We start from the raw sequence: 27,187 nt of genomic DNA on the forward strand, positions 1-27,187 counted from the left end.
AGTGGTGAGCCACTCCAGACAGCATGGCAGGCGGTACCAGAACATTAGAGAAAAGTGGTACCAATTTATTTTACAGATAAAGGGGAAGATGGGCAAATGGGCTCCATGTGTCTCCAATCAAGTCCCAGACGCTTAGGGCCTAATTCTACCCTGCTGAAATCAACGGTGAATCTCCCACTGACACAGTGGGAATGGAAATAGGCCCTTAATGTGCTGTAGTTACCCTGCAGTTGGAATGGGCATGAAAAATATCAGTGCAGTAACATACAGTGCATGATATAGGGACATAGTTAAAATATGTTACTTGTTTACCTTTACTGTGGAACCTTAATGTTAATCATATACCAGCAAAAAGAACAACAGACTTATCTTGTACAATAGTCATGTACAACCAAGAACAATGAAAAAAAAATCTCATCAAGGTTTCCTTTTTCCTTCTTTTCCTTTAAATGAAGAAAAATTGCACAGTTATAGATTAGGACTTAACAAGGTCACATTATAACAGCAACTTTGATGTGTTTCCTAAGTGACAGAGAGTTAGATCCACAAAGGTACATAGATTCCGAACTGCCTCTTAATAAATAAATCATTACATATTTATTGAAGCAGGGACTTGACCCTCCCACATCCCAGGCGAGTGCCCGGGCCACCAGCTGGAATCAATCTCTAGCTTTTTTTTTTATTCAGTGACTGATTATTTGTACAAAGTGGAACATTTCCAGCAGAAGAGACCCACCCCAGCATAGTCTATAATGACTAGGGCACTCCCCTGTGTTCATGTCCCTGCTCCAAATCAGGCAGAGCAGGAATTGAATGTGCATTTCCCACCTCCCAGTTGAGTGCTTTAACCACTGGGTCATGTGTAAAATGGGGAGATGAGAGAGCTGACCTGGCTTATGTGCCTAGCTCCAGGAGTGGGTTCATGACTAAGATTCCTGAGCAGAGATAGGTGCCTACCTCTGACTGTATGTCAGGGGCCTGAGGCATAGATCAATGGCAGTTTGGCATCCAAATAACTTTGTATATCTAGGCCCTACTCCCTTCCTTGGCATTTCACTGACAAATTTAGGTGGTTCCCTATTCAGCTTTCTGGCTTCTGGTGCCTAACTCTCCCCATGCATTGTACGTGGAGCTGGGTGCGTGACTCATGGCTGAGGATCCCATTTGATGGCAAGGCACCTAGGAGTCAGCCCTTGCAACACCCAAGTCCCTTCGGGGATCTAGCCCAGAGCCACTATCCATGGCAGCCTTGGTCAAAACAGGTTGCATATGACTTCCTTTTCTTACTATTGTTTTCTGAGTCAAGACAGCAGGTTTTTTAAGACTTTAAAATAAAGAAGCCACTACATACACTAGAGCTGCTTGGAAAGTCATCCTTTTCCCCACAAATATGAATGGCCGTGAATATTTTTCATGTTCTGTAAATAAATTTGCGTTTTCCATAGTGCTGTCAAGTGATTAAAAAAATTAATTGGGATTTATCATTCTGTTAAACAACAATAGAATACCATTTATTTAAATATTTTGGATGTTTTCTACATTTTCAAATATATTGATTTCAATTACAGCACAGAATAGAAAGTCTACAGTGCTCACTTTATATTTATTTTTTTATTCCAAATATCTGAACTGTAAAAACCAAAATAAATGAATTTTTCAATTCACTTAATACAAGTACTGAAGTGCAATCTCTTTATTATGATAGTTGAACTTACAAATGTAGATTTATGTACAAAAAAAAACTGCATTCAAAAATAAAACAATATGAAACATTAGAGCCTACAAGTCCACTCAGTCCTACTTCTTGTTCAGCCAATCGCTCGGACAAACAAGTTTCTTTACATTTGCAGGAGATAATGCTGCCAGCTTCTTATTTACAAAGTCATCTGAAAATGAGAACAGGCATTTGCCTGGCACTCTTGTAGCCAGCATCGCAATATATTTACGTGCCAGAGGCACTGAAGAGTCATAAGTTCCTTCATGCTTCAACCACTATTCCAGAGGACATGTGTCCAAGCTGATGACAGGTTCTGCTCAATAACAATCCAAAGCAGTGTGGACAACGCTTGTTCATTTTCATCATCTGAGTCAAATGCCACCAGCAGAAGGTTGATTTTCTTTTTTGGTGCTTCGGGTTCTGCAGTTTCCGCATCAGAGTGTTACTCTTTTAAGACTTCTGAAAGCATGCTCCACACCTTGTCCCTCTCAGATTTTGGAAGGCACCTCAGATTCTTAAACCTTGGGTTGAGTGCTGTAGCTTTTATTAGAAATCTCATATTGGTACCTTCTTTGCATTTTGTCAAATCTGCAGTGAAAATGTTCTTAAAATAAACAACATGTGTTGGGTCATCATCCGAGACTGCTATAACATGAAATATATGGCAGAATGCGGGTGAAACAGAGCAGGAGACAAACAATTCTCCCCCAAGGAATTCAGTCACAAATTTAATTAACACCGTATTTTTTAACGAGCGTCATCAGTATGGAAGCGTGTCCTCTGGAATGGTGACTGAAGCATGATGGGGCATATAAATATTTAGCGTATCTGGCATGTAAATACCTTGCAATGCTGTCTACAAAAGTGCCATGCAAACGCCTGTTCTCACTTTCAGGTGACATTATAAATAAGAAGCAGGCAGCATTATCTCCAGTAAATGAAAACAAACTTGTTTCTCTTAGTGACTGGCTGAACAAAAAGTAGGACTGAGTGGACTTGTAGGCTCTAAAGTTTACATTGTTTTGTTTTTGAGTGCAGTTATGTAAAAAAAAAATCTACATTTGTAAGTTGCAGTTTGACGATAAAGAGACTGCACTATAGTACTTGGATGAGATGAATTGAAAAATACTATTTCTTTTGTTTATCATTTTTACAGTGCAAATATTTTAATATAAATATTTATATAAAGTGAGTACTGTATACTTTCTATTCTGTATTGTAATTGAAATAAATATATTTTTAAATGTAGAAAAACATCCAAAAATATGTAATAAATTTCAATTGGTTTCTATTGTTTAACCATGCGATTAAAACTGCGATTAATCATGATTAATTGTTTTAATCTCTATTAATTTTTTGAGTTAAATATGTGAGTTAACTGTGGCTAATCGACAGCCCAAGTTTTTCAACAAAAATCTGAACATTTTCAAGGAAAACAGACATTGTGTGAAAATTTTTAATCTTATTGTGAAGATTTTTCACAGGAAAAAAGTTTTGATGAAATCTTTGAACATCTCTATTACTTAAAAATATAAGAGAGAGAGAGAGAGAGGTTGTTATAGTGCATTAACCCTATACCATGGCTATGCTTTGTTCTGCATATAATATATTTTTACTATAAATGGGTCCCAGTTTGAACATCAGATCCACATCATTTCAAGGACTGCTGAGATCACAGCACAAGGTGGGGTGGAGGCAGGCCCTGCGGTGGGTCATGTTCCCATTGAACAAGGACAGGATATTTATAAGATTTTCACACTAAGTCACCTGAGCAAACAACACCAACGTCCTCAGCAATTCCTGCCTGGGTTGTCTCAGGCGGGGAGATGTCACAGAGAGTCAGACGAGTCTCATTTCCTCCACATCGGACACTTTTCAGCTCCACGGGGCCCGTTCCTCGCTCAGACTTAGGGGGGTTATAAGCTTTCTCAGCGTCCCCGCACTGGAGCTGCCTGCACACCACGCTGGCATCGTCCATGTCCCACTGGTCATCCAGGACTCTGCTCCACACTCCATGGAGGGAAATCTCAACTCTCCCATCACACCGGCTCTCTCCATTCAACAGTCTGAGCGCCTCAGAATGACCTGGGCTCACAGAGACACAAAATATGCTGAATAACACTCCCTGCTGATACTGCATTAGAAATAATACACAGGTGTGATGTGAAACACAGGTTTCTGTGCCGTGTGGGAGGTAACCCTCACCTCTGTGCAGTGATACAGGGAACAACCTCTCTCAAGGGTTTCATTTGTCTGTCTACTCAGAAATGCAGGAGGTGATGGAAGGAAAGAATTCCCCAGCTCTGAGATCGGATCTTGCACGATGTGGAGCGCTCTCACCTCCCTAAGGAGTCAATGTGAGTGGAGAGTGCTCAGGAACACCTGGCAGATCAGGCCCCTGGTTTCCAAAATGGTCTGTGCAAAAGTGCTCAGTGATCACTCAACACACTGATAGTGGCAGCGCTGTGAGGTAGCTGTGATTCACAACAGGAGTCTAGGGATTGGCCTGCAATGAGCGCACCAAGCGCCCCACTTCCCTGTTGCAATTCCCAGACCCAGACTGTCAGGATACATGGCTCCTTTAAAGAAAACCCTGCCCTGTTTGTCCCCGTTCAGTGTTCATTGGTGACCTGCAATCACCACGTCAGCTCCAAACGCATAAGGAGCTAACAGAATAAAGGCTTTTCTGCACTCAGCAAGGATTTTCCAGGCCAGGTCTGCAACTGTGGACACTTGAGTTACCTTTCTCATGAACTCTAGCTACTGGCTTGGCTGGAGATGATGTTTGGAGAGGTGAGTGACCTCTGGGCAATGGAGATTTATACAGTATGTGGCACCTTACATTTCAAAGGAGCCAAAGTGCTCCCAAAATATGATCTGCAAACCTGTCAAATCTTCCTAAATATATAAACAGTTATAAGAATATACATACGGAGGACAGTAGTGACTCCATATTTAAAGATGAAATTAATATTGCACTTAAGACAGGGATCCAACTACTCTGTTTTTTATAAAAGTTATGTATGGTCTGATTCTCACATTAAGGCTCCTACACTCTGAGCAGGTGTAAATGAGCTCTTAGGGTTAGTAAGAATTCAGCCCAGTATAATCTCACCTTACTTCCCACACAGAATCTTTGTCAGTGTGACCCACATTCCTTGTACTGCAGCGTTTGACTTTATTTTTCTTTGACAGGAAGCAAAAGATGCAGTGGGGAGGGGACACAGATTTTATCTGGATACTCTGGGCCTCTGTTACATTATGGGCAACCCACCTGGCAGGTCACCCTCTGAGGGCAGAGCTAGAGTGCAAGGCGGGGGGAAGGTTATAAATACAGGAGTTGAAGGGCTTTTATACGCTTGAAAGGCTACAAGGGCACAGCTGCAGCACTGAAGCTGCACCTCTGTAGCCCTTTAGTGTAGACCCTACCTATGCCGACCGGAGGGGTTCTCCCATTGCTATAGTTCATCCACCACCCTGGGAGGTGGTAGCGAGCTTGACAGAAGAATTTTTCTGTCTACCTAGTGCTGTCTACACTGGGGGTGGGGGGCAGGGTAGGTTGGATTAACTATGTTACTCAGGGGTGTGGATTTTTCACACCCCTGAATGATGTAGCTGGGTCAACACATGTTGACCTCATATATATATCATATATCATGTCGAAGACAGCCCTGTGGACTCAGTGTCTGATAGATGCAGCACTGAGAGATGTCTGCTGTGAGGGCTGGTCCCAACCCCTGTACCACCGTGGATACAGAGCAGTGCTATGTCCTTTATTTGCTAGGGAAGCCCTCCATTGAGATAATGTTTGGTGCACCATGGTGTGGTCTATGGACGTAGAGGGAGAGCTGGGGCAGTATTTGTTGCTGTGAAGACCACAGAGACTATGGAATTTACATTTAGCTATCAGCTGACTGCTCTAAACTGGGATTCTGTCTCAGTTAAAGAGAGAGAACGGGGCAGCACTTAGTGAGGTGAGGATTTGTGAATTCTTGCCTGACTTAGCTGGGCTTATGGGGAGAAGACTGCTCTATGGAGTGAGAGCCTTACAGAGATCCAGGGAACAGATATTGTAGAGGCTGCTTCCAATCCTGGTACCACTTTGAATACAGGCTACAGATTTCTGTTTCACCAGCAACTGAGAGACCCAATCAACTCTTAACCCAAGCCTAGGGCTGGAGCGCTGCTAGCTGCTAAGGTCCCCAGACTGTTTCATTGCTCACCGAGTTCTGAAGTGTTTGAAATGGCTGAGGTACTGCCATTTCTCAAGCTCTGAAGACCCACTACATGTTACAACCACACTGCAAAGCCTGAGAAATCATCTCTAAGAGAAGATCAGTGGGGAATGTGTTTGGATGTGTATGCTGAAGTATAGAACATGTGAAGTAGTAACAGAAACAATAGGGGGAAAGTCTGTATAAGGAGGACCTGTGGATTTACTGTCTAATAGCTTTTGTTTAAAAGTTATTCATAGTATTCCAAATGCTATTTACAATGTTTTCTGTGTGCATTAAATGTTTGTTTTACTAAGGCCATGTCTGCACTGTGGGCGCTACAGTGACACAGAACATCACTGCAGCTATGTCGCTGTAGTGTAGATGCTTCCTTCAGCGACAGAAGGGGTTTTACTTTTGCTGTAGATAATCCATCTTTCCAAGTGGTGGTAGCTAGATCAATGAAAGAATTCTTCTGTTGTTGTCTACACTGGGGGTGAGGTTGGCATGGTTATGTTACTCAGGGATGTGACTCCTATTGATCTCACTGATGAAGGCTGCTAAGTGCCTAAATCCTTACTGAAAATGAAATGTAGGCTCTTAAACCAGTTAGGCATTGCCATGCTGAATGGAGCAACAGCGAAACAGCTGTAAAAATCTGGGCCAAAGCCACTATGGATAGCCATCAGACGACTTCCCATCTATCAGCTACTGCAGTTCTCTGGTGTGGCATGGGGAAGCCTTTGAAGATCTTTGGAGAAGCCTGCAGGGAAAAGGACCCCTGCAGTGTTTGTGTTGCAGTGTAGAAGAGGATCTTCATCAAAGCGCCAGCTGCTCTCACTAAGAGCAGGATCTTTGTGAAAGTTCCCAGCTGGCTCAGGAGCCAAGCTCTGGAGCCATTTGAACGCTTTCCTGAAAACCAGGATCTTTCACAAAGAAATGACTATTTCTATGAAGTGTTGTGGGGAATTAATGATCTATAAACATACACACCCACTAAGCAAGCTCTGCAGCTGAGGGCTGCAGCCCACCAGCACACAACCCGGGATGGGCAACAGGGGAAGCATTTTGGCCAGGAACACCACGGCAAACACCTACTTTTCCAGAGAGTGAAATGGGATTGTAATGGGCCCACAGCTTGGATGAGATCTCTGTGTATAGGTTGCTTCTGCAACACCAACCTCAACCTGATGAAGGGCTGAGTCAGCCCTGCTGGGACTGAGGGAATCTGTGAATCACAAACCCCAGGTTTATAGCACAGAGCCATTCTCTCCGGTTCACTCTAGCCTCGTGCTAGGATCCACCTCGGCACCCCTCACTGCACCTGGAGGTGTCTCTGATCTGGGGAACCTAAACAAAGAGAGCAACACTCCGATACCCCTACTTACCTTGAGTACTGTAGTCAATGGGACTACTCATGATGATCCTAATCTGGGCAGTACATTGCACTGTAACTAACATACACACGTCTGTATTAAACTTACCTGAGCAAGTAACCCTGGCCGTGTCTCTGGGGGAGCAGGCTGGGTTTCCCAAGGCCATGCGAAAACAATCCCACAGACAGGATTCAGTCCCTTCACAATGAAAAGCATCACTCCATACGGGTCCGCTCCCTTCTCCAAAATGGGCTCCTCCCCGGATCGACATGGCATATCCACAGTTCAGCTGATGGCAGAGGACGTTGGCATCTTGCAAATCCCAGTGGGAGGCACAGAGGCTTCCCCATGTGTCTCCATGTCGGATCTCCACTCTCCCGGAGCACTCGGTGCCGTTCACTAACCTGCCGCCCAGGCACCCTGAGCACAAGGGAAAGTGAGTGTCGAGGTGGCGCAGTGATCAGTGTTAACGGCCACGGCAGGGAGGGGAGTGGGGAACAGGAAGGGATTGTTGCTCGTGATCAATGCTGGCAGTTACCCTGTGGGGGCTGTGGGACTATTCCACACCTGCACATTCACAAACTGATACTTGATCCACGTCAGTTAGTGCAAAGGGAGGACCAGGGACCAGAATTTGGCTTCCTTGGTATATTCCATTCTCAAGGCACCATAAGTATTTCACAGAGGGATCAGTTCCAGCAGACTTGGCTGGTGCACGGACAAGGGGCCAATATCCTGGGCCAGGTCCCCACCTGGTGTAAATTGGCATAGCCTCATTGAGCCCAATGGAGCTTGGCTGATTGACACACTGTGAAGATCTGGCTGAGGATGTTCCCCAATCCCCAATCCTTTTCTTTCCCCCTGCAGCTGCTCACCTGAACACATCATGCTGGCTTCACTCCCAGGGGGACACTCAGTTGTGCCCAGCGCAGTAACAGGACAGTCTCTCAGGCGGGATTCGTTCCTCTCACAGCCAAACGTGCCGTTCCAGACAGGCCCATCTCCTGTGCCAAACAGCTCCCTGGCTGGCATCGACAGGGCGAATCCACAGTCAAACTGCTGGCAGAGGGTGTGAGCAGCCTGTAAATCCCACTGGGAGTCACAGAGGGCTCCCCAGGTGCCTCCATGGCGAAGCTCCACTCTCCCCGAACACCCTGTGCTGCCATTTGCCAGCCTGTACCCGCCGTACCCTGAGAAGAAGGAGAAGGGAGATCAGAGGAACATTTCTCTTGCACAATTGTCAACAAAGATGTGATGTAGGAGCCCCAGTGACTTGGGATAATTATTTCCCAGTTTACTGGGCACTTTGTTAAATCAGGATGCTCAATCTTGATCATCAGGCTCTTACAGTGCAGGCATTATTGCCAATATCTTCCCTCGGTGAGGGGTCATGTACCACTTTAAGGTCAGGGTCTCACCTGGGATGGATTCTCTGTGGGTGGGGTCAGTCTCTTCTTTGGCTGGTCATGAGTCTGAAGGGACTGTCCCCAGGATATCACACACACGTCATGTGAAGAAACAGGTTATGCTATGATTGTGACATAACTAAGATGTATTTTATGCAAGGTATCATTGGAAAGGTTATGATTTACTGAATATGATTATCATATTTGTATGCATGTATCATTTTCATATCTGATGATAGGCATATGGTCTATGGATCTATTACAAATGTGTTTACACCTGGGAACTCACACTAGACAGAATGCAATCAGTCTAGATGACTGGCTGGAAAGGGCCATTAGAAAGTACAATAGGCCTTGGAAGATACTAAACTCCCACTGGGGAGCCTTCCCTGTCTCATGGCTCCTGTGACCCTAGAGAAAGATGGGACCATGTCACCTGATACTGGACTCTGTGATAATACTAGAGTTTTTTTCCATTGACTGTGCATGGGAATTAAACTGGGAGACAAAGGGTTCCCGCCATATACAAAAAAACATTTAAGGCAGGGGAGTGACATCATCAGGCTTCATCCTTCTCTGACTCCCCTTCCAAGAAAGAAGACTGCTGAAAACACCTGAGAAATAAAAGACTGGACTGCGGGACAGGGGGAGGGGGGAACATTGGGCCCAGACTAGAGGGTTTTCTAGCCTGTGAAAGGAATATCTGGAGTTTCAAGCTGCTAGCAAGTGCAGTTTGCCTACACGAATCTGCAATCTGTCACCCTAAAACAACACTTAGGGTGAGAATTTGCTACTTATAACCAGTTTCATTAGTATATTTAGCTCAGATTGTGTTTTTGTTTTATTTGCTTGGTAATCTGCTTTGATCTGTTTGCTATCCCTTATAATAACTAAACATCTATATTTTGTAGTTAATAGATTTGGGTTATTTTGTTTAAAAACGGAGTGTGGAATTCATAACTGGGGGCAAAAAGCTGTTGCATGTCTTCCTCCACATTCAGGGAGGGGGCAAATTTCATGAGCTTATGCTGTAAAGTTCTCTGTGCAGCGCATGACAGTATAATTTGGGGTTTACCCTCCGGAAAGGGGTGTGCACTTGAGCAACTGGGCAGTTCTTTAGCTGAGCCTTCCCATGCAGAGCTGATCTCAGCATCTGTGTGAAGCTGCAGCTGGGTGTGTCCCTACCTGTATATGTGCTGGAGCCTGTGAGAGGGCTTGACAGGCTGGTCACAGCAGTACAGAGTAAAGGGAGCCCAGACTGGGGGGTGAGGTGGGCTCAGTGATACCCCAGTTCCAGATGGCACCCCGAGAGGGGTGGGACCCATCACAGAGGGGATGGGGACTGAGGGAATGGGAGTGGAGGGGAGGGGTGGGATGCTGGGAAGGTGGATGTGGTGGTGAGTGATGCAGGACTGGTGGTGAATAGGGGCAGGGGCACCTGTCAGCCCCACAGTTCCCTCCTCTGTGTGTGTACCATGATTTGGGGACCCCCAACCCATCTCTGGCCCTGCCCCACCCCCCATATGAGCCTGGAGAGGACTTGCATCACTGTGGGAGTCTGAGCCCCACTTCTCTCCCCCCCCATGAGCTGGGATCTAGGGGTCCTTGACCCTTAGTGGTGCTTGAGCTACACTACCTGCCCCCATGGGTGCGCCAGGATCTGGGGAGCCCTGCTTATCCATGGGGGTTTGACCCCCTTCCTGGCCCCCTCATGTAAGCCAGGTTCTGGAGGAATCTTTCCTTTCGGGGTGTCTGGGCTCATCTCCCTCCCCTGCCAATGGAAGCCAGGATCTATGGAAGCCCTGCCCCTCTGGGTGGGGAGCTTAGAACAGCATGCTTGGAGCATGCACCAAGATCCAGGGGTGAAAGTAGGCTGGTACGGCGTACTGGTAAGAAGTGGCCGCCAGTACCAGCCCGTACGCAGCCAACGTTAAAGCGCTTCCACGGCTTTAATGTCACTGCCCCTTTTGCCTGCCCCCTCCCCACTCCATCGGCGGCCACGATAGGGGAGGGAGGAGGTAAAAGGGGCAGCTGCCCTGGGGCCCAGTGATTTAAAAGGGCCGGGGGCTCCCGGCTGCTGCTACTGCCAGAGCCCCAGACCCTTTTAAAATTGCCACCAGAGCCCCAGGAGGCATGGGCCAGGCAGCGCAGATAGGTTGGTTGTGGGAGGCTGACCCTCAGCCCCCCACTTCACCCAAGGCCCCGCCCCTTCCGGGTGCCTGGAGCCGGGCCCCATACCAGTAAGTCTTCTATGTTTCTTTCACCCCTGCCAAGATCACACCGCTGAGATGGGGTGAGGAGCTGAGAATGGTTATCTTTGACACATATCAAAACTCTCCAGAACTGGGGATGGGGGAAGGGAACACCCACAGACAGGAACGGAGCAGTTCACACATCTCAGGGATATTGTTTCAGGCTGAATTCACCTCCTTAGGGTATTCTCTTTCAGCTGAGAACATCTCATTAAAAAAGAAGACTTGTGGAATGCAAACGAAGAACTGTCATAAATGTCAAGGGAAGGATAATCATCTTTAAAATCCCACCTGGCCAGAGGAAAAATCCTTTCATCTGTAAAGGGTTAAGAAGCTAAAGGTAACCTCGCTGGCACCTGACCAAAATGACCAATGAAGAGACAAGATACTTTCAAAAGCTGGGAGGAGGGAGAAAAACAAAGGGTCTGTGTCTGTTTGTGTGATGCTTTTGCTGGGGACAGAACAGAAATGGAGTCTTAGAACTTAGTAAGTAATCTAGCTAGATATGTGTTAGATTATGATTTCTTTAAATGGCTGAGAAATTAAGTTGTGCTGAATAGAATGAATATTCCTGTATGTGTGTCTTTTTGTAACTTAAGGTTTTGCCTAGAGGGATTCTCTATGTTTTGAATCTAATTACCCTGTAAGGTATTTACCATCCTGATTTTACAGAGGTGATTCTTTTTACTATTTCTTCGATTAAAATGGTTCTTTTTAAAAAATGAATGCTTTTTTCATTGTTCTAAGATCCAAGGGTTTGGGTCTGTGGTCACCTATGCAAATTGGTGAGGATTTTTACCAAACCTTCCCCAGGAAGTGGGGTGCAAGGGTTGGGAGGATTTGGGGGGGAAAGACAAACAACGTTTTCCCAATAAACCCAGATAAACGTTTGGTGGTGGCAGTGGAAGTCCAAGGGCAAAGTGCAAAATAGTTTGTACCTTGGGGCAGTTTTAACCTAAGCTGGTAAAATTAAACTTAGGAGGTTTTCATGCAGGTCCCCACATCTGTACCCTAGAGTTCAGAGTGGGGAAGGAACCTTGACATGAAAACCTCCTGGATCACTGTACCAGTTTTACCATGGGAGTCACAGACCATCCCCTTGGACTCTCTATCTTTTCACCTAGACAAACTGGACTTAGTGATAATTGGTCACTTATACCAAAAATCACATCACATTTAGGTTGCTCACAGTTCTAAGGATATCACCTAAACCTACACTTTCCCCTATCCATCATTAAATCCACAGACAGCTCTCATGTCCCACCTCCCTAGTGACAATACCCATGGCAAGATGAACCCAGTACCCTGCTACTGACACAACTGAAACAATTCTGTACTGAAATGATGCAAACTGGAACCTCAAGGTCTATATACACATCTTTCCTCTGATAACATGGGCATGCTCAGGCCCAGATGTCTTCATATCACAGCTCCCTGATGCTCCTCCAACTAATCCCCAGATCTCCTCATATTACCATCACAGCTCTCCCAAACTGCTCCAGCATATTCCTCCACCATTCAATACAGATAAACCTAATGCAGTGACTGCAGCTGGAGAGCAGATAAGCCTGAATGTTTATTGCCAGCTCCAAGGGGATGATTTCCCTTGGTGAAGAGCTGCTTGGGGCTTCCTTTGAAGGTACTGAAACAGTAGCTCTAAGAGTTGTGAACTGCCTCAGTCTCTGCTCAGAACGTTGCTCAATCTGGGGCTTTCTGATGACAATTAAAAATCAAGCCCTGGTGACTATCTCCCTGCCCCAAGTTGCAGAGCTGTTCAAGATGGTGGGTAGAATTGAGGATTCAGAGCAATTTTGAGTAGAATTAAATCACCAAAAAACTTCATTATTGCAGAGTTAAAGTTGCCCGAGGATAGCCTGGGCCCTTCCAGAGCATTGAGTTCAGCTAGGGAGGGTTCCCCAAGTACAAGGCACAATCCCACAAGGCATTGAGAGGATCCTGTGAACGGCTGAGTGCCCTCAGCTGCCACTGCTGAATCGGACCCAAAGTGAGTCAAACACACCATTGAAGTAGTACCAGATTTACCATGGCGCCAGCCCCATGGTCCAAAGGGGCCCCGGCTCGGCCCACTCTTCTTCACCCCCAGCTCTCTCCTGCGGGAGCAGAAGCTTGATGCTGCCGGCTCCTGAGGCTCCTGCTGCAGCAGAGCAGGCTCCGCCGACAGCCAAACTTCTCCCCGGCCTCTTCCCTCAACATGCTACATTCCCGCCCCTCCCTCTCACTGCCGCAGAACAGCTGTTTGCCAACGCGAAGGAGGGGGAGGAGTAGAGGCGCAGCCCACTCGCCACTTCGGGGAGAGAAGGAAAAGAGGTGGGGGCGGGGCCTTGATGAAGGGGGTGGAATCGGGGCATACCCCCTCCAGCCCCCTGCCGTGAGCACCCCCACAACACCAGCCCACCCCCCCAGCCCTCTGTCCTGACCCCTTCACTCCCTCAAAACTCCCCAGCCCCCTGCATGCTCACACATACCCAGACCCCCACACCCCATGCCCTGATTCCTGCACCTCCCTACATCCCTACCCCCACCCTGAGCACCAAATGGGAGTTCCTGCACGTACATCCATTCCCACCTGCACCCCTCGCACCAAACAGGAGCTGTTCACATCCCCAACCTCCTGAGCCTGCTCCCTCACCCTAGCTCCTGGCCAGACCCTGCACCCCATTGTTGTTTTACATTTTTTTAATAAAGCTATCTTATCCAAAGCACTTTCCAATAGTTAGCTAACGGTACAAACAATATTTGGAAAGATCTTTAAGTGGTTCATCGAGACCCTCCGCAATTTTCAAGTGGTCTGTGGAAAAATAAGTTAGACTACAAAAACAATCAAGGTACCTCACTTTATTTTCATTTACTTCCTATTAACTTATAGGAGGAGGATGAAGAAAAAAAAAGAATGAAAAATGGAGGGGGGGGAGATAAGATAGAATGTTCTTTTTCTTGGCTGGGTCCCAAGAAGGGGCCCCAAAAAGGAAGCTGAGCACAGGGCCGGGGGCCCCACTAACTCTAAATCCACCACTGGCTGTCACGTCACCTGGGCTGGGGATACTGTGTTGACTGATCCCCACAGTCTCCAACGTACCTGGGCAGTACAGCAGACATGGCCCTGTTCACTAGTTCCTCTCCACTCCCTTGCCCACCCGCCACTTGCTTCCCACCTGCCCCGCTCAGCTCTGCTTAAGGCTTAGCCCTCTCACTTTTAAAAATGATTGCTTGCCCCTCCCCCCTCAGGCTTTTCTAGCAGCCCTGTTGCCAGGTATCCAGTTTTAGACTGGAAACTCCAGTAGAAAACAGGACCTGAGTGTCCGGTTAGCAGTGCTGACTGGAAACTAAAAGTCCGGTTATAGGAGTAACCACATTAGCCTCTGCTCCTCCCACTCCCAACACCCACCCCAGAGGGCTGGAAGAGAACTTGTCCTGCTGATGTGGGAGGAGGGGCAGCTCAGTGCAGAGACAGATGAAGAGAATGGGTTAGAACCAGGTAGGTACCCACTCTATGTGGGCAGGGGTGGGGGGGATCCTGTTTACCCTCTCCACAGCCCTGCTGCACTTGCAGTTTACCCCTGGCCCCTCCCTTGCTCCAGGGACTAACCCTAGCTTCCGCCCCATTGTGCTTTTGCCCCCGGCCCCTTTTACAATCATTCCCCGGGGAGGGGTCTACAAATATGTTTGGCACTGAGCCCACAAAAAGTTAATCCAGCCCTGCATTGAAGGGCAAAAGGAGGGAGCTTTCAGCCAATGCTGGGGAGGTGAAAGCTTTATTATCAATAGAAGCTCACACAGAGAAATTTGCAGTAATCAGCACCATGGGGATGACATCTCCCTCTCTCCAAGCCAACAGCCTTATACTATCTGGCTGGTTTTTGAGTGGCCATGCCAGTTGCTGGTCCAAAGGTGTTATTGGCTCAGGGTCGGGGAGGAGGAGTTGTTGTTGCCAGGATTTTTAGCTGTGCACACATGCATTTCGATGCAGAGCAATCTCATCACTCTGGCTACACGTGTCATGGTTGGGAGCACACAACAGCAGCCCAGCTGGCACCCACATCCTCCTTTGCATGTGTGCAGTGTGCCAGGGTAGACACTAGTCAATGGGAGAGTGGTATCCCACACCCAACCTGAACCCCTCCAAGTCCTGCATAAATTTCCAAGAGCTGGGCCCTACCCATGGTTGCTCCCAGCACTGCAACCTTCCTTCTCTCCCCCTAGCTCTGGGACCTGCACACAGACCCGTCACACTTCCCCTGAGATCTGGCCCTCCCCATATAGTGGGGAGTTTTTCTGTTCCTTGGAGGTGGCGACCCCACCTTGCACAGAAGTGCACCGCCCCTCCAATCTTGGCCTCCTCTCTCCAGGACTTTATTTTTTAATAAAAAGAGCCTTCTGTTTTCCATTTACCTCTGCCCACTCCAATATCAAACCTGACAGCATAAGCATGGCCAGCCAGCCGCGGCTCCTCATTCACAAAGTGACAGGCTAACTGGCTGGCTACTTGCAATGGACTGGGCTTTCAGCCATGCTGTGTTGCACTAAGTGGGTGGTGGGCAGTGCAGATCCTTTCCAGGCCCTGCCATTAGCAGTGATGTTGGTTGGGAAAGGCACCGTGCTAGGTGGCCCCGCCCTGATTCTAGTTCATCCATTTAGATTGCTATCCTGACAAGACCTTGGCCCTGACAATTATTTGTTACATATATAATAAGATTCCAGGAATGTCACTCTGTCTGTGAGTCACTCTGAAGCTGCTGAGGCAGAATGAAGTCCTGGAAACAGCTACAAGCCTGACTGAGAGCTCCTTTGGTTCAGTTAAGAATTTCACCAGGTTCAATCATCAGGGGGAGTCACAGTCACTTACCATCCAACTTGTAAGTTATAAGCCATTTTCAACTCACACTTTCCTTACTCCAAATGGCTCCACCCCCTGTTACTGTCAGCGGGGCTGAAGGCAGTGAGATGCCACCATCTCCCTACAATCTGTCAGCATGTGGGAGTGAGGCCACCCTAAGTAAACTTGGCTGTCACCTCCGTTTTCAATGACAACGAAGTCCACAGGGAACATGGCTGCACCCTATAGATCTGGAGGCTGAACAGGACCATGGACTGTAAGAGGCAGCGGAGACTCTGTGAAAGGACGGTGGGGCGAGTGAAGGGAACAGAGCACTGAAGGGCAAAAGGCAGATTTAGGGGTTTCCGGAAATGGGGTGTAGGAGGATGTGGCTGCAAGAGGATGTGGAGGGCACAGCAGTGTGGGGACAAGAGGGAGGTTCATGGGGGTGCAAGGGATGTGGTGGAGAGAAGGGATACTGAGGGGAGTGCAGAGGACAGTGATGGGGTGATAGATGTAGGGGATCAGGTGGCAGCTCTCCAGCCAGGGTTTGGTGGTAGGGAAGAGGACTCCCTTCCAAGCAGCGAGAGGAAGGCAGTGTTGAAATATTTCCGGTTCCTGCAAGCTAATCGTGAGTCATGGGATTTTGATACCTACAGGAGGAGCTGGTATGATTATGCGAGAAGCTCCTTTGATCCTCCAATTTTCAGGGCTGGGCCGAACTGTGTGCGAGAGCTTCGGGGCTGAAGACACAGACCTGCCCTGCCACTGAGACCTGCCTTTATGTATGTCCCTAGAGCAGAGAGAGGGTCCTGGGGCAGCAAGAGGCAGGGGAGGGTGAAGTTGGGAAAGTGTTCCTGCCGGGACCCAGGCAGAAGACAAGTCCCCGGGCACCGGGAGGCAGGGGAGTGTTGCTGGGTGAAGACAGCACCAGGGAATGGATGGTAGTTCCCCATCTCAGATGAGGAGAGGGCAAGTGCATTTTCCAGCTGAGCAGCCAGGGAGAGGGGTGCTTTTTATGTCCATTAGAAGTTGACATTTCAACCTGAAATTATCACACCCACATTGGCAGGGGAATAGAGGACAGTTAAAAAGTCCAAAGACAGTCTAGGCGGAAAAAATACTTTGGCAATAAATATGGTATCGATACAGTGATATACTCAGATTGGTGAAAAGCACCTGGTACCAAGTAAGTTTCACATTCAAATAAAACAGAGGTGTCAGGCATTCAAGTTGTCAAGCATTGTCTGCCTCAGAATGAAAATAGCTACACACTTTAAACATTAATGAAGCGTGTGGTTCAAAATTCTGTGAAAACATTGACAAATGTCCTCAGTAATTTAACAAACAACTGAGCGGGAGGTGGGTATATGAGTTTTCAGCAGTTCTCAAACTTTAGTGACGCGAGGACCCCCATTTTGTTTTAAAAAATGTTGGAGACCCCCAAGCCTCACCTGCTCAGCCCTTGCTCCGCCCCCTTCCTTTTCCCTTCCCCAAGGCCATGCTCCTGCCCCTCCCCCTCTCCAAGGCCCACCCCCACTCACTCCATCCCCCCTCCCTCCATCACTTACTCTCCCCCACCCTCACTCGCTTTCACCAGGCTGGTGCAGGGGGTTGGGGTTCAGAAGGGGGTGTGGGCTCTGGGAGGGAGTTTGGGCACAGGAGGGGGTGAGGGGTGTGGGATCTGGGAGGGAGTTTGGGTACGGGAGTGGGTGAGGGGTCGGGCTCTGGGAGGAAGTTTGGATGCAGGCTCTAGGAGCAGCAGTGTGGGAGGGGGTGAGGGCTCTGGGCTGGCGGCGCTTACCTTGGGCAGCTCCCAAAAGAGACCGGCATATCCGTCTGTCAGTGGCTCCTAGACAGGAGGGGCAAGGCGTCTCCATGCACTGTCCCTGCCCACAGGCACCACCCCCGCAGCTCCCATGGGCTGCAGTTCCTGGCCAATGGGAGCTGCAGAGTCAGCACTTGGGCTGGGAGCACCATGCAGAGACCCCCCTGCCCCCCTAGCCCCCTGCCCCCATGCCACAGGGACGTGCTGGCCTCTTCCGGGAGCAGCACGGACCCAGGGTCCCCGCACCGCCACCTCCCTCCCAGCGCCTTCTTCATGCCAGGGAACAGCTGTTCTCCAGTGTGAAGGAGGTGAAGAGGGGGAGGAGTTAAGGGAGGGAGAGGAGTTGATCAGCGGGGCCCGCTGACCCCCTGGAGTACCCTTGGAGACCCCAGTTTGAGAAATGCTGAGTTAGGTGATAGGAGCTAAAGGTATCACATGTGCGTACATTGCAATTTGGCAATGCACATGTTTTTAATTTATATTCTTTCCGTGTTTGTTGCCTAATATTTGCTTCCAGAAGTCACTGCTGCTTCACATGACTTTACAAATTACACCCATGCAATAGCACGGGCTTTCTGCTAGTCTCTAATAATGAGATCTGTATGAATGGGTGGCACAAAGCCAACCCCCATTGCAGGGCAATAACAGAAAACTAGCCACAACTGCTCCAATTCTGTCAAGTAAGTTTAAAATAACGCCGGGCCTCTTCATAGCACTATGCATTGAAGTGCCTGAAAGCACTTTACACTCATGAGGTTAAGCCTCACAGCCACTCGCTGAGGTAGATAGTATATTGTTGTCTCCATTTTACAGATGGAGAAATTGAGACATCGGACATTATTGAATACAGCAGCACAATGTGAAATAAAATCCAGGTCTTGTGATTTCTGGTTCTGTGCTCTGACCACTACAGCCTGCCCCCTCCCTTTACAGATCTATCTGAGTAGGGAGGAGAGTGCTCAGCAGTGGAGAACATGCATCACTAGTGGAGGATAAGGAGAATCAGAGCTCTCCTGGGACCCTATCTGTGTAGTAGGAGAAAAGTGAATAGAACTGTCCCCATTTATTGGAACGACTTGAAATAGAGTGAGGAATGTGAGAAAGATAATGGAGTTTCCCGCCATCACAACTTGGCTCCTAGGTGGTGGGAAAGTGGAGCCACCCGCTCTAGCAGACAGGAATCCTTTGGAGCAACATGGAAACATGCAAAGTCTTCTCAGATTTCGGTTCACAGGAGGGATATGTGGATGTGGGAGAAAAGAGACTGAGTAGCCCATGTGTAGGGCCCATGTTAGTGACATGTTAAAGTGATCAGTTTGAATTCTTACCTGAACACAATATGCTGACAGCATCAGTGTGGGAGCATGTGTCTTTAGGACGGGACATCCTGGGACAGTTTGAAAGGACAGCCTCATTCCCCACACAATGAAACTCTTCCTTCCAGATCAGATCAAGTCCTTCTCCAAAGTGAGCTGCTCCCAACGTGGCTACAGCCTGTCCACACCCTAATTCATTGCAGATAACTGTAGCAGCTTTGAAATCTAAGTGCGAATCGCAGACTGTCTCCCATGATTTTCCATGTTTGACTTCAACACGTCCTGAGCAGGCAGTGTCCCCTCCAATCAGACGGACCTCAATGCGACCTAGAGAGTCAATACATTCATCAGTGAGTGTTGGTTATGCTGCCATCCCATAGCCTCTCCCATGCCTTCATGGGGACAAAATGAAGGGCACCTTCTCCCAACAGAGCCCTTTACCCTGTATGACAGTTCCTGTGTTCCAGTGATAAGAGAGAGTTTAAATAAGAGGGCAAAGTGTGACACTGCTGGGGGCTGGGGAAAGACAGTGACAATTCTTGGGAGTGCATAGGTAGACCACAAAGCAACGTTAGTGTGCGTGTGCTGGCACTTCTCAGGAAGGATATTGTGTTCTGCTTCAGTGACACACAACAGTGATTGTTAGTGTCTAAATCAGAACCATAAAAACAAAAGCCTTTCAATGTCGAAGTAGTGACAAAAGATGAGACTTTCAGAAGCATCTTTTATGAGCACAAGTCCCACCAAAAGCCAATGGGACTTATGTGCCTAATTTACTTAAGCACTTTTGAAAATACATAGAAAAGAAAACAGCTTCTTGGTTTTTAATCTACTGATTCATTGTGTGACCTTGCAATCTCTTTGTTTGCTTGCAGAAACAGGGAGATTCCCTGGAATGGTGACTTTAGCACAAGCTCAGTAAGAGCAGAACATGTGTTTATCACTGGAAGAGAGGACAGATACAGCTCCCTTCTTGTTGCTGGTGCTGCTGACTCTAAAAATCCCTTTGCCTTTCCCCAGCCAGGTGGCACCCCCATCCCTGACCTCACCCAGGGAGTCTCAGAGAGCATAGCTGCAGATCATGCATTTAGACGGACTTTGTGAGGGGTGTTTGGCCCATCCGTTTCTTTTCAGTGAGGATTGTGTGGCTGCCTGGTCAGGTGAGACAGGTCTGTTTATTGTGTTTAATGTGCATTGTCTCAATGAGGGCCATGTGGCTGGGATCCGTGGATCTTTGATCAGCCCTGATGTCTGAAGTCTCTGAATGGGTAATCCCTCTTGGTTAGCAAGGGGATGGAGCTGAGCAGAGAGGCTTTGTATATTGATCAGTTGTCAGATGAACTCCGGAGCAAGTGAACAGAAGCAGCAAACAGGAGAGTTTTGGAGCGGGTCTATAGGAGGGACTGTGCGAGGTTTCCTTTTAGGTACAGTTCTTTGCTCAATACCATGATGGCCAGTGATAAACCAGTGACTGTGATTGGATGTGCCATTCTTTCCAGCCTGAAACCAGAAGGGTCTTCCTATATATGAAGAATACAGTGGCTGTCCTGGAACAAAATATTGTTTGTTTGGAAGGACAGGTGCAAACACTACAGCGCACCTGAGAGGCCTAGGAGCTCTTGGACAGACAGATTCAGGAAGTAGCACCACTCCATATTCCAGGAAGGAAGGAAGGAACTGGTCCCAAAGGAACCAAAGAGAGAGGAAATTAGAGAGAAGGCTTGGCAATTCATAACCACCAGAAGCAAAAGGAACTGTGGCTTTCCATATGGCTGGAATTAGAGAAGGATGTGCAGGCTGTGACCACCGCAGAGAAGAGGGAGAAATAACTCAAAGTTAGAAGTAGCCAATTGTTACTATGTTCTCAGCATAGAAAATTGGAGAAAATGTTTCTCAAGATCCACCTGGTTGAATGAAACAGAGAGGTGTATGGGACACACCTCTGGATGGCTGCTCAGGCAAACCCATAAGACAATCAAAGGTGCTCACAGAGATCTTCAACCATCAGAAGAAGACAGACGATCCTTGTTGGGAGATTCTATATTAAGAGCTTGTCTACACACACAGAGCTGCAGCATTCAGATGCTGTCTATGCTGACTGGAGAGCTTCTCCCATGACATAGGTACTCCATCTCCCTGAGAGGTGGTAGCTATGTTGATGGGAGAAGTTCGTAGTGTAGACCAGGGGTTCTCAACCTTTTTCTTTCTGAGCCCCCCCGCAACATGTTATAAAAACTCCACGGCCCACCTGTGCCACAACAACTGGTTTTCTGCATATAAAAGCCAGGGCCAGTGTTAGGGGTAGCAAGCAGGACAATTGTCTGGGGCACCATGCCACAGGGAGCCCCACAATGCTAAGTTGCTCAGGCTTTGGTTTCAGGCCCGGGTGGTGGGGCTCAGGGCCTCGTGCTTCAGCCCCATGCAGTGGGGCTTCAGCTTTCTGCCCTGAGCCCCAGCGAGTTCAGTGCTGGCCCTGATTGGCAGACTCCCTGAAACCTGCTCACGCCCCCCCCCATGGGGCCCCAGACCCCTGGTTGGGAACTACTGGTTTAGACCACACCTAAGAATGGAAAGAACATTCTGAAAGGGACAGCTGGACAACAGGAGGTGTGCTGTCTTCCCAGAGCCAGGACATGAGACATCAGTCCAAGACTGGATAGGCTTCTGAAGTCAGTGGGCAAGGATCCACTGGTGATGGTGCATATTGGCACTAATGACGGTGCTTCCCGAGATACCTCACAGATTATAGGTGGCTTCAGGGAACTTAAGTGCTAAAAGAGAAGAATGTCTGACTGATCTTCTCAGAGCTCCGTCCTGTTCTGCAAGCAAAGTAAAACAGAAGACAGAAGATTCTGGAACTGAACCACTGGCTAGGTAAGTGGTGTAAGGTATAGATTTTTGGTTTTGTGGAACATTCTATGGGGAGAGGGGGTGGTACAGTTTGGATGGCCTCCAGCTCTGTGGAAGGGGAACCAATCCTCTAGGGCAGTGGTTCTCAAACTTTATTTTTTGCAGACCACTTGAAAATTGTTGAGGGTCTCTGTGGACCACGTCATGATCTTTCCAAATGTTGTTTGTACCGTTAGCTAACCATTGTAAAGCACTTTGGATAAAAGCACTATATTAAAAAAACCTTAATAATAATTAACTTTTTTTGTTCTACCAATAAAAGCACACAACTCATACTTTAATATCAGTAGTCTTACCTTCCTAATGCAATGGATGTGCTCTCTGTCCCCCTGCTGTGGCAGCCCCCGAGTTGGGGCTGGGAAGGAGTGGGGTCTCCCCTGCCGTGGCAGCCACTAAGCTGGGCTGGGAAGGAGGGGGGTCTCTCCCCCACCAGAGCAGCCATAGAGCTAAGGCTGTGAAGGAGGGCCGTATCTCCCAGGTAGCCACAGCCCTGGAGCTAGAGAAAGTCACCTATTTCTCTAGCCGCAGCAGCCCTGCACATCCCAAATTCCCCCCACCCTCTCTTTTCATCCCACTTCCCCTTCCCACAGCCCCTATTCCCCTCAAGGCCACCGCCTCACCTTACATGTGCGTCTTCTCCAGGGTCCAGGCACCTAATTAGTGGAGCCACACCTGCACGGCTCCACTAATTAGATGGGTGGCCCTTCATTCTCTTGTGTGTGGCTGCACAGGTGCTCACCTTAGAGGGAACTATCTGTGGACCACCTGAATGGAGCTCACGGACCAGTGGTGGTCACGGACCACAGTTTGAGAATCTCTGCTCTAGGGAACAAGCTGGTTAGACTAGTCAGGCAGGCATTAAACTAACAACAAAAGGTGAGGAGGAAAAGGGGGAACAAATAAGCACTCCTTTAGCACAAAACATGATGTTGAGAATGAAATTAATCAAAGCACGTGGAAAGACACAATTATTTAATGGCCTATACACCAATTCTAGGAGTCTGGGTAATAAACAAGAAGAATTGGAGTTGCTTATTAATGAATAGAGCTGGTAAATAATTTAGTTTTCAGTTCGCTGGCAAGCCCGAAAAATAATGATAAAAAAATCAGTTTTATTCTAACCAAATCTGAAAATTCCAAAACATTTTGATGAATCGGAAAAAGTTCCATTTCAGTCAAATGAAACATTTTATTTGACCCAAAACATTTTGTTTCTGGGCATTTTGAAGGGCTAGATTTACAAAATGGCTGGAGGAGGAGCCTCTCTTATAAACTTCAGCACAGTGGCTAGGGTACTCACCTGGCATGTGGGAGACCCAGATTCAGTTGCCCACTGTGCCTGATATGGAGAAGGAGTTTGAACTTGCGTCTTCCATGTGCAAAACAGAGCCCCAGCCACTGGGCTATGGGGCATTCTGATGTGGGTCTTTCTCAGTCTCTCCTAGTGAAGCTGTTCCATTGTGTATAAATAATGAAATAGTCCAATGTAAGCAGGAGTATGAATTTGGTTCTCCCTCTGCCAGCTGAGTGCCCCAACCACCAGGTTAAAGAGTCATTCTCATTCTCTCTTTCTCTGGCCCAATGACTATTCAAAATAAAGGGTTACTGATCACAGGAATAAAAATTAGTGGTTTGCTCAGGTGAAAGTGATAATGACTTGATCACACTTGTTATGCGCAAACAGAACACAATCCAAACCAGTAATAATAATGATATGCAAGCTGAATAAACTCCAGCCCAGAAATATAGCTCCAATTTCGCAAAGACCAGAGTCTTTGAAATCTAAACCTGTAATTGTTAGAAAAGTAGAAGTAGATACTAATTGTATTTGTCTGTGTTTACCTCTACCTATTAGAAGTTAACAGTGATATAATTAGCTTGTAGATGATAAACTTCTGTTCCTGTCTGTTATTATATTCTATTGATTCAGAGATCTAAAAGGAATATTAGCAATGAGATGAAGCTTGTCGTGTAATAATATAATTGTCTTTATTTCTCTTTGAAGTTTGTAGTAAACTACCTCTGAAGTGCTTGAATCGTTAATAACCTTATGCTAATGAATGCAGCTAGTTACCCAAGTGTGCCTAGGAAATTTAGCTTCAAAGGAACAATGTACATTACCTATTCTTCATCCAAGAAATACCTGTGGTTACAAGAGGGTTCTCAGCCTGCTTGGGAACTATAAAAAGGGTCTCAGGCCTGATCCTGTTTATTTCAGATCTACTTAAACTTCACCAGGGGAATTCAAGAAGTAAGACTGAGGTCTCCAGATGTCCTTCGATTACCCTGCAAATTTTCATGGAAGAATTTGACCAAATTCTATACATGGATTGCCTAATGGACTATAGCTTTTAAATTGATTCCAGAAGGATTTTTACAAAGCAGCAACCTTGCCAGTTCTCCAATGAAACTGACCTAAGAAATTTATTCATATCTGTATTAGGGCTGTTGATTAATCACAGTTAACTCACGCGATTAACTAAAAACAATTAATTGTGATTAAAAAAATGAATTGTGATTAATCACAGTTTTAATCACACTGTTAAACAATAGAATACCAATTGAAATGTATTAAATATTTTGGATGTTTTTTCTACATTTTTAAATATATTGATTTCAATTACAAAATGGTATACAAGGTTGACAGTGCTCACTTTATATTATTATTTTTATTACAAATATTTGCACTGCAAAAATGGCAAACAAAAGAAATTGTATTTTTCAATTCACCTCATACAAGTACTGTAGTGCAATCTCTTTATCATGTAAGTGCAACTTACAAATGTTGATTTTTTTGTTACATAACTGCACTCAAAAACAAAAGAATGTAAAACTTCAGAACCTACAAGTCCACTCAGTCCTACTTCTTGTTCAGCCAATCGCTAAGACAAACAAGTTTGTTTACATTTGTGGGAGATAATGCTGCCTCTCTTCTTATTTACAATGTCAACTGAAAGTGAGAACAGGCACAGCACTTTTGTAGCCCGCATTGCAAGGTATTTATGTGCTAGTTATGCTAAACATTCGTGTGACCCTTCATGCTACAGCCACCATTCCAGAGGACATGCTTCCATGCTGATAATGCTTGTTAAAAAAATGCATTAATTAAATTTGTAACTGAACTCCTTGCGGGGAGAATTGTATGTCTTCTACTCTGTTTTACCCACATTCTGCCATATATTTTATGTTATAGCAGTCTCGGATGATGGCCCAGCACATGTTGTTCATTTTAAGAACTCTTTCACTGCAGATTTGACAAAACACAAAGAAGGTACCAATGTGAGATTTCTACAGATAACTACAGCACTTGACCCAAGGTTTTAGAATCTGAAGTGCCTTCCAAAATGTGAGAGGGAAGAGGTGTGTTTTCAGAAGTCTTAAAAGAGCAACAATCCAGTGCAGAAACTGCAGAATGTGAACCACCAAAAAAGAAAATCAACCTTTCTGCTGGTGGCATCTGACTCTGATGATGAAAATGAACATGACTTGGTCCACACTGCTTTGGATGGTTATCGAGCAGAACCCATTATCAGCATGGACACCTGTCCTCTGGAACAGTGGTTGAAGCATGAAAGGACATATGAATATTTAGTGCATCTGGCATATAAATATCTTGCAACACCAGCTACAACAGTGCTATGAGAATATCTGATCTCACTTTCAGGTGATATTGTAAACAAGAAGTGGGCAGCATCATCTCCTGCAAATGTAACAAACTGAGCGACTGGCTGAACAAGAAGTATGACTGAACAGACTTGTAGGCTCTAAAGTTTTACATTGTTTTATTTTTGAATACAGTTATTCTTTGTACATAATTATACACTTGTAAGTTCAACTTTCATGATAAACAGATTGCACTACAGTACTTGTATTAGGTGAATTGAAAAATACTATTTATTTTGTTTTTTACAGTGCAAATATTTGTAATCAAAATAAAGTGAGCACTGTACACTTTGTATTGTGTTGTAATTGAAATCAATATGTTTGAACATGTAGAAAATATCCAAAACTATTTAAATAAATGGTATTCTATTATTGTTTAACAGTGCGATTAATCACGCGATTAATCACAATTAATTTTTTAATTGCTTGACAGCCCTAATCTGTATGTATAATGATTTGTCAACCGCATAAACTTTTTCTTTCTTTTTTAACAAATCTTAGATCAGTTAATAAGAATTGGCTGTAAGCATGTATTTGGGTAAGATCTGAAATATTCATTGACCTGAGGGGTAATGTGTCTGATCCTTTGGGATCAGGTAGCAAATCTATTCTTTGCTTCTTCTCCAGATAAGACCTGGGTAACGTTGGTGTAAGTGGCTGGTGTACACCAGCGCAGACATTAAGTGGCTCTAAACAGAAGTGCAAAGCTGGTGTATAGGGATCCTACTTGATAATTGTACCTATCAATGTCATGCTCCATGCTGGCATCTCTGCTCTTCAACCTTGGTGAGACACATCCATTTTCATGCTTCTCCCCCTGTACTGCCTTGGTGTACACAACTACTGCCTGGTATGTAGACTATGGGAATTGTGATGTATTTGGCTTGGTGCGATATGGATCATTGGCCATACAGGTGCAGGGTGCAGGCCATGCAGACAAGACAGGTGGGAGATAGGGAAAGTGGCAAAGAAGCTCAGCTGATTATTGATTGGTAAAGTGAGGCCTTTCAACATACTGCTTATCAGGAGGGGGAAAGGGTCATCTTGCAGGCAAATACATGTGAATATTCTCTTAGCACGGACTCTGGGCAATTATACAGTGGATGTGGACTGGGAGCAGAGCTCACAAACTGCCAAGGTCCAGACTTGGGATGCAATGTTTGACAAAGACCCAAAATGAAGGACACAAACTAATTGGTGCAGGAAACTTAAAATGCTTTGTGATCCTTTCCTTTAGTATAAATGAATCTGTAACCTCTGGGAAATGATTCTTCATTTTTGATTAAAATTATTTTCAATAATAGATGTAAGTGGACACTCAATGTAAGTGGCTCATCGGTCACTTTGGGACCACAATGAGTTACAACCCTCAGAATGAGGTACACCAGAGTGGGATTTATAGGAGTGAGGGTTTCTCAGACAGGTAGGTTTCAGAGTAGCAGCCGTGCTAGTCTGTATTTGCAAAAGGAAAAGGAGGACTTGCGGAACCTTAGAGACAAACAAATTTATTTGAGCATAAGCTTTCATGAGTTATAGCTCACTTCATTGGATACATTCAGTGGAAAATACAGTCGGGAGATTTATGTACACACAGAACATGAAACAATGGGTGTTACCATACAGACTGTAATGAGAGTGATCAGGTAAGGTGAGCTATTACCTACCATCAGG

General features: G+C 46.3%; 1 protein-coding gene across 1 annotated transcript in view; it reads right to left on the bottom strand.

Annotated features, from left to right (window-relative positions):
- LOC142069400 (antigen WC1.1-like) overlaps window positions 1–27,187 on the bottom strand; it is a 68,806-nt gene that overhangs the window by 23,389 nt on the left and 18,230 nt on the right. The window contains exons 3-6 of the mRNA XM_075120310.1: window positions 18,956–19,270; window positions 8,183–8,497; window positions 7,416–7,727; window positions 3,485–3,802 (exon numbers count right to left, since the gene is read on the bottom strand). Of these exons, the coding sequence (XP_074976411.1) occupies window positions 3,485–3,802; window positions 7,416–7,727; window positions 8,183–8,497; window positions 18,956–19,270 (1,260 nt within the window). The remainder of the gene's footprint in view (window positions 1–3,484; window positions 3,803–7,415; window positions 7,728–8,182; window positions 8,498–18,955; window positions 19,271–27,187) is intronic.

The sequence above is a fragment of the Caretta caretta genome, chromosome 1 (assembly GCF_965140235.1).
Source record: "Caretta caretta isolate rCarCar2 chromosome 1, rCarCar1.hap1, whole genome shotgun sequence".
Classification (NCBI taxonomy): Eukaryota; Metazoa; Chordata; order Testudines; family Cheloniidae; genus Caretta; species Caretta caretta.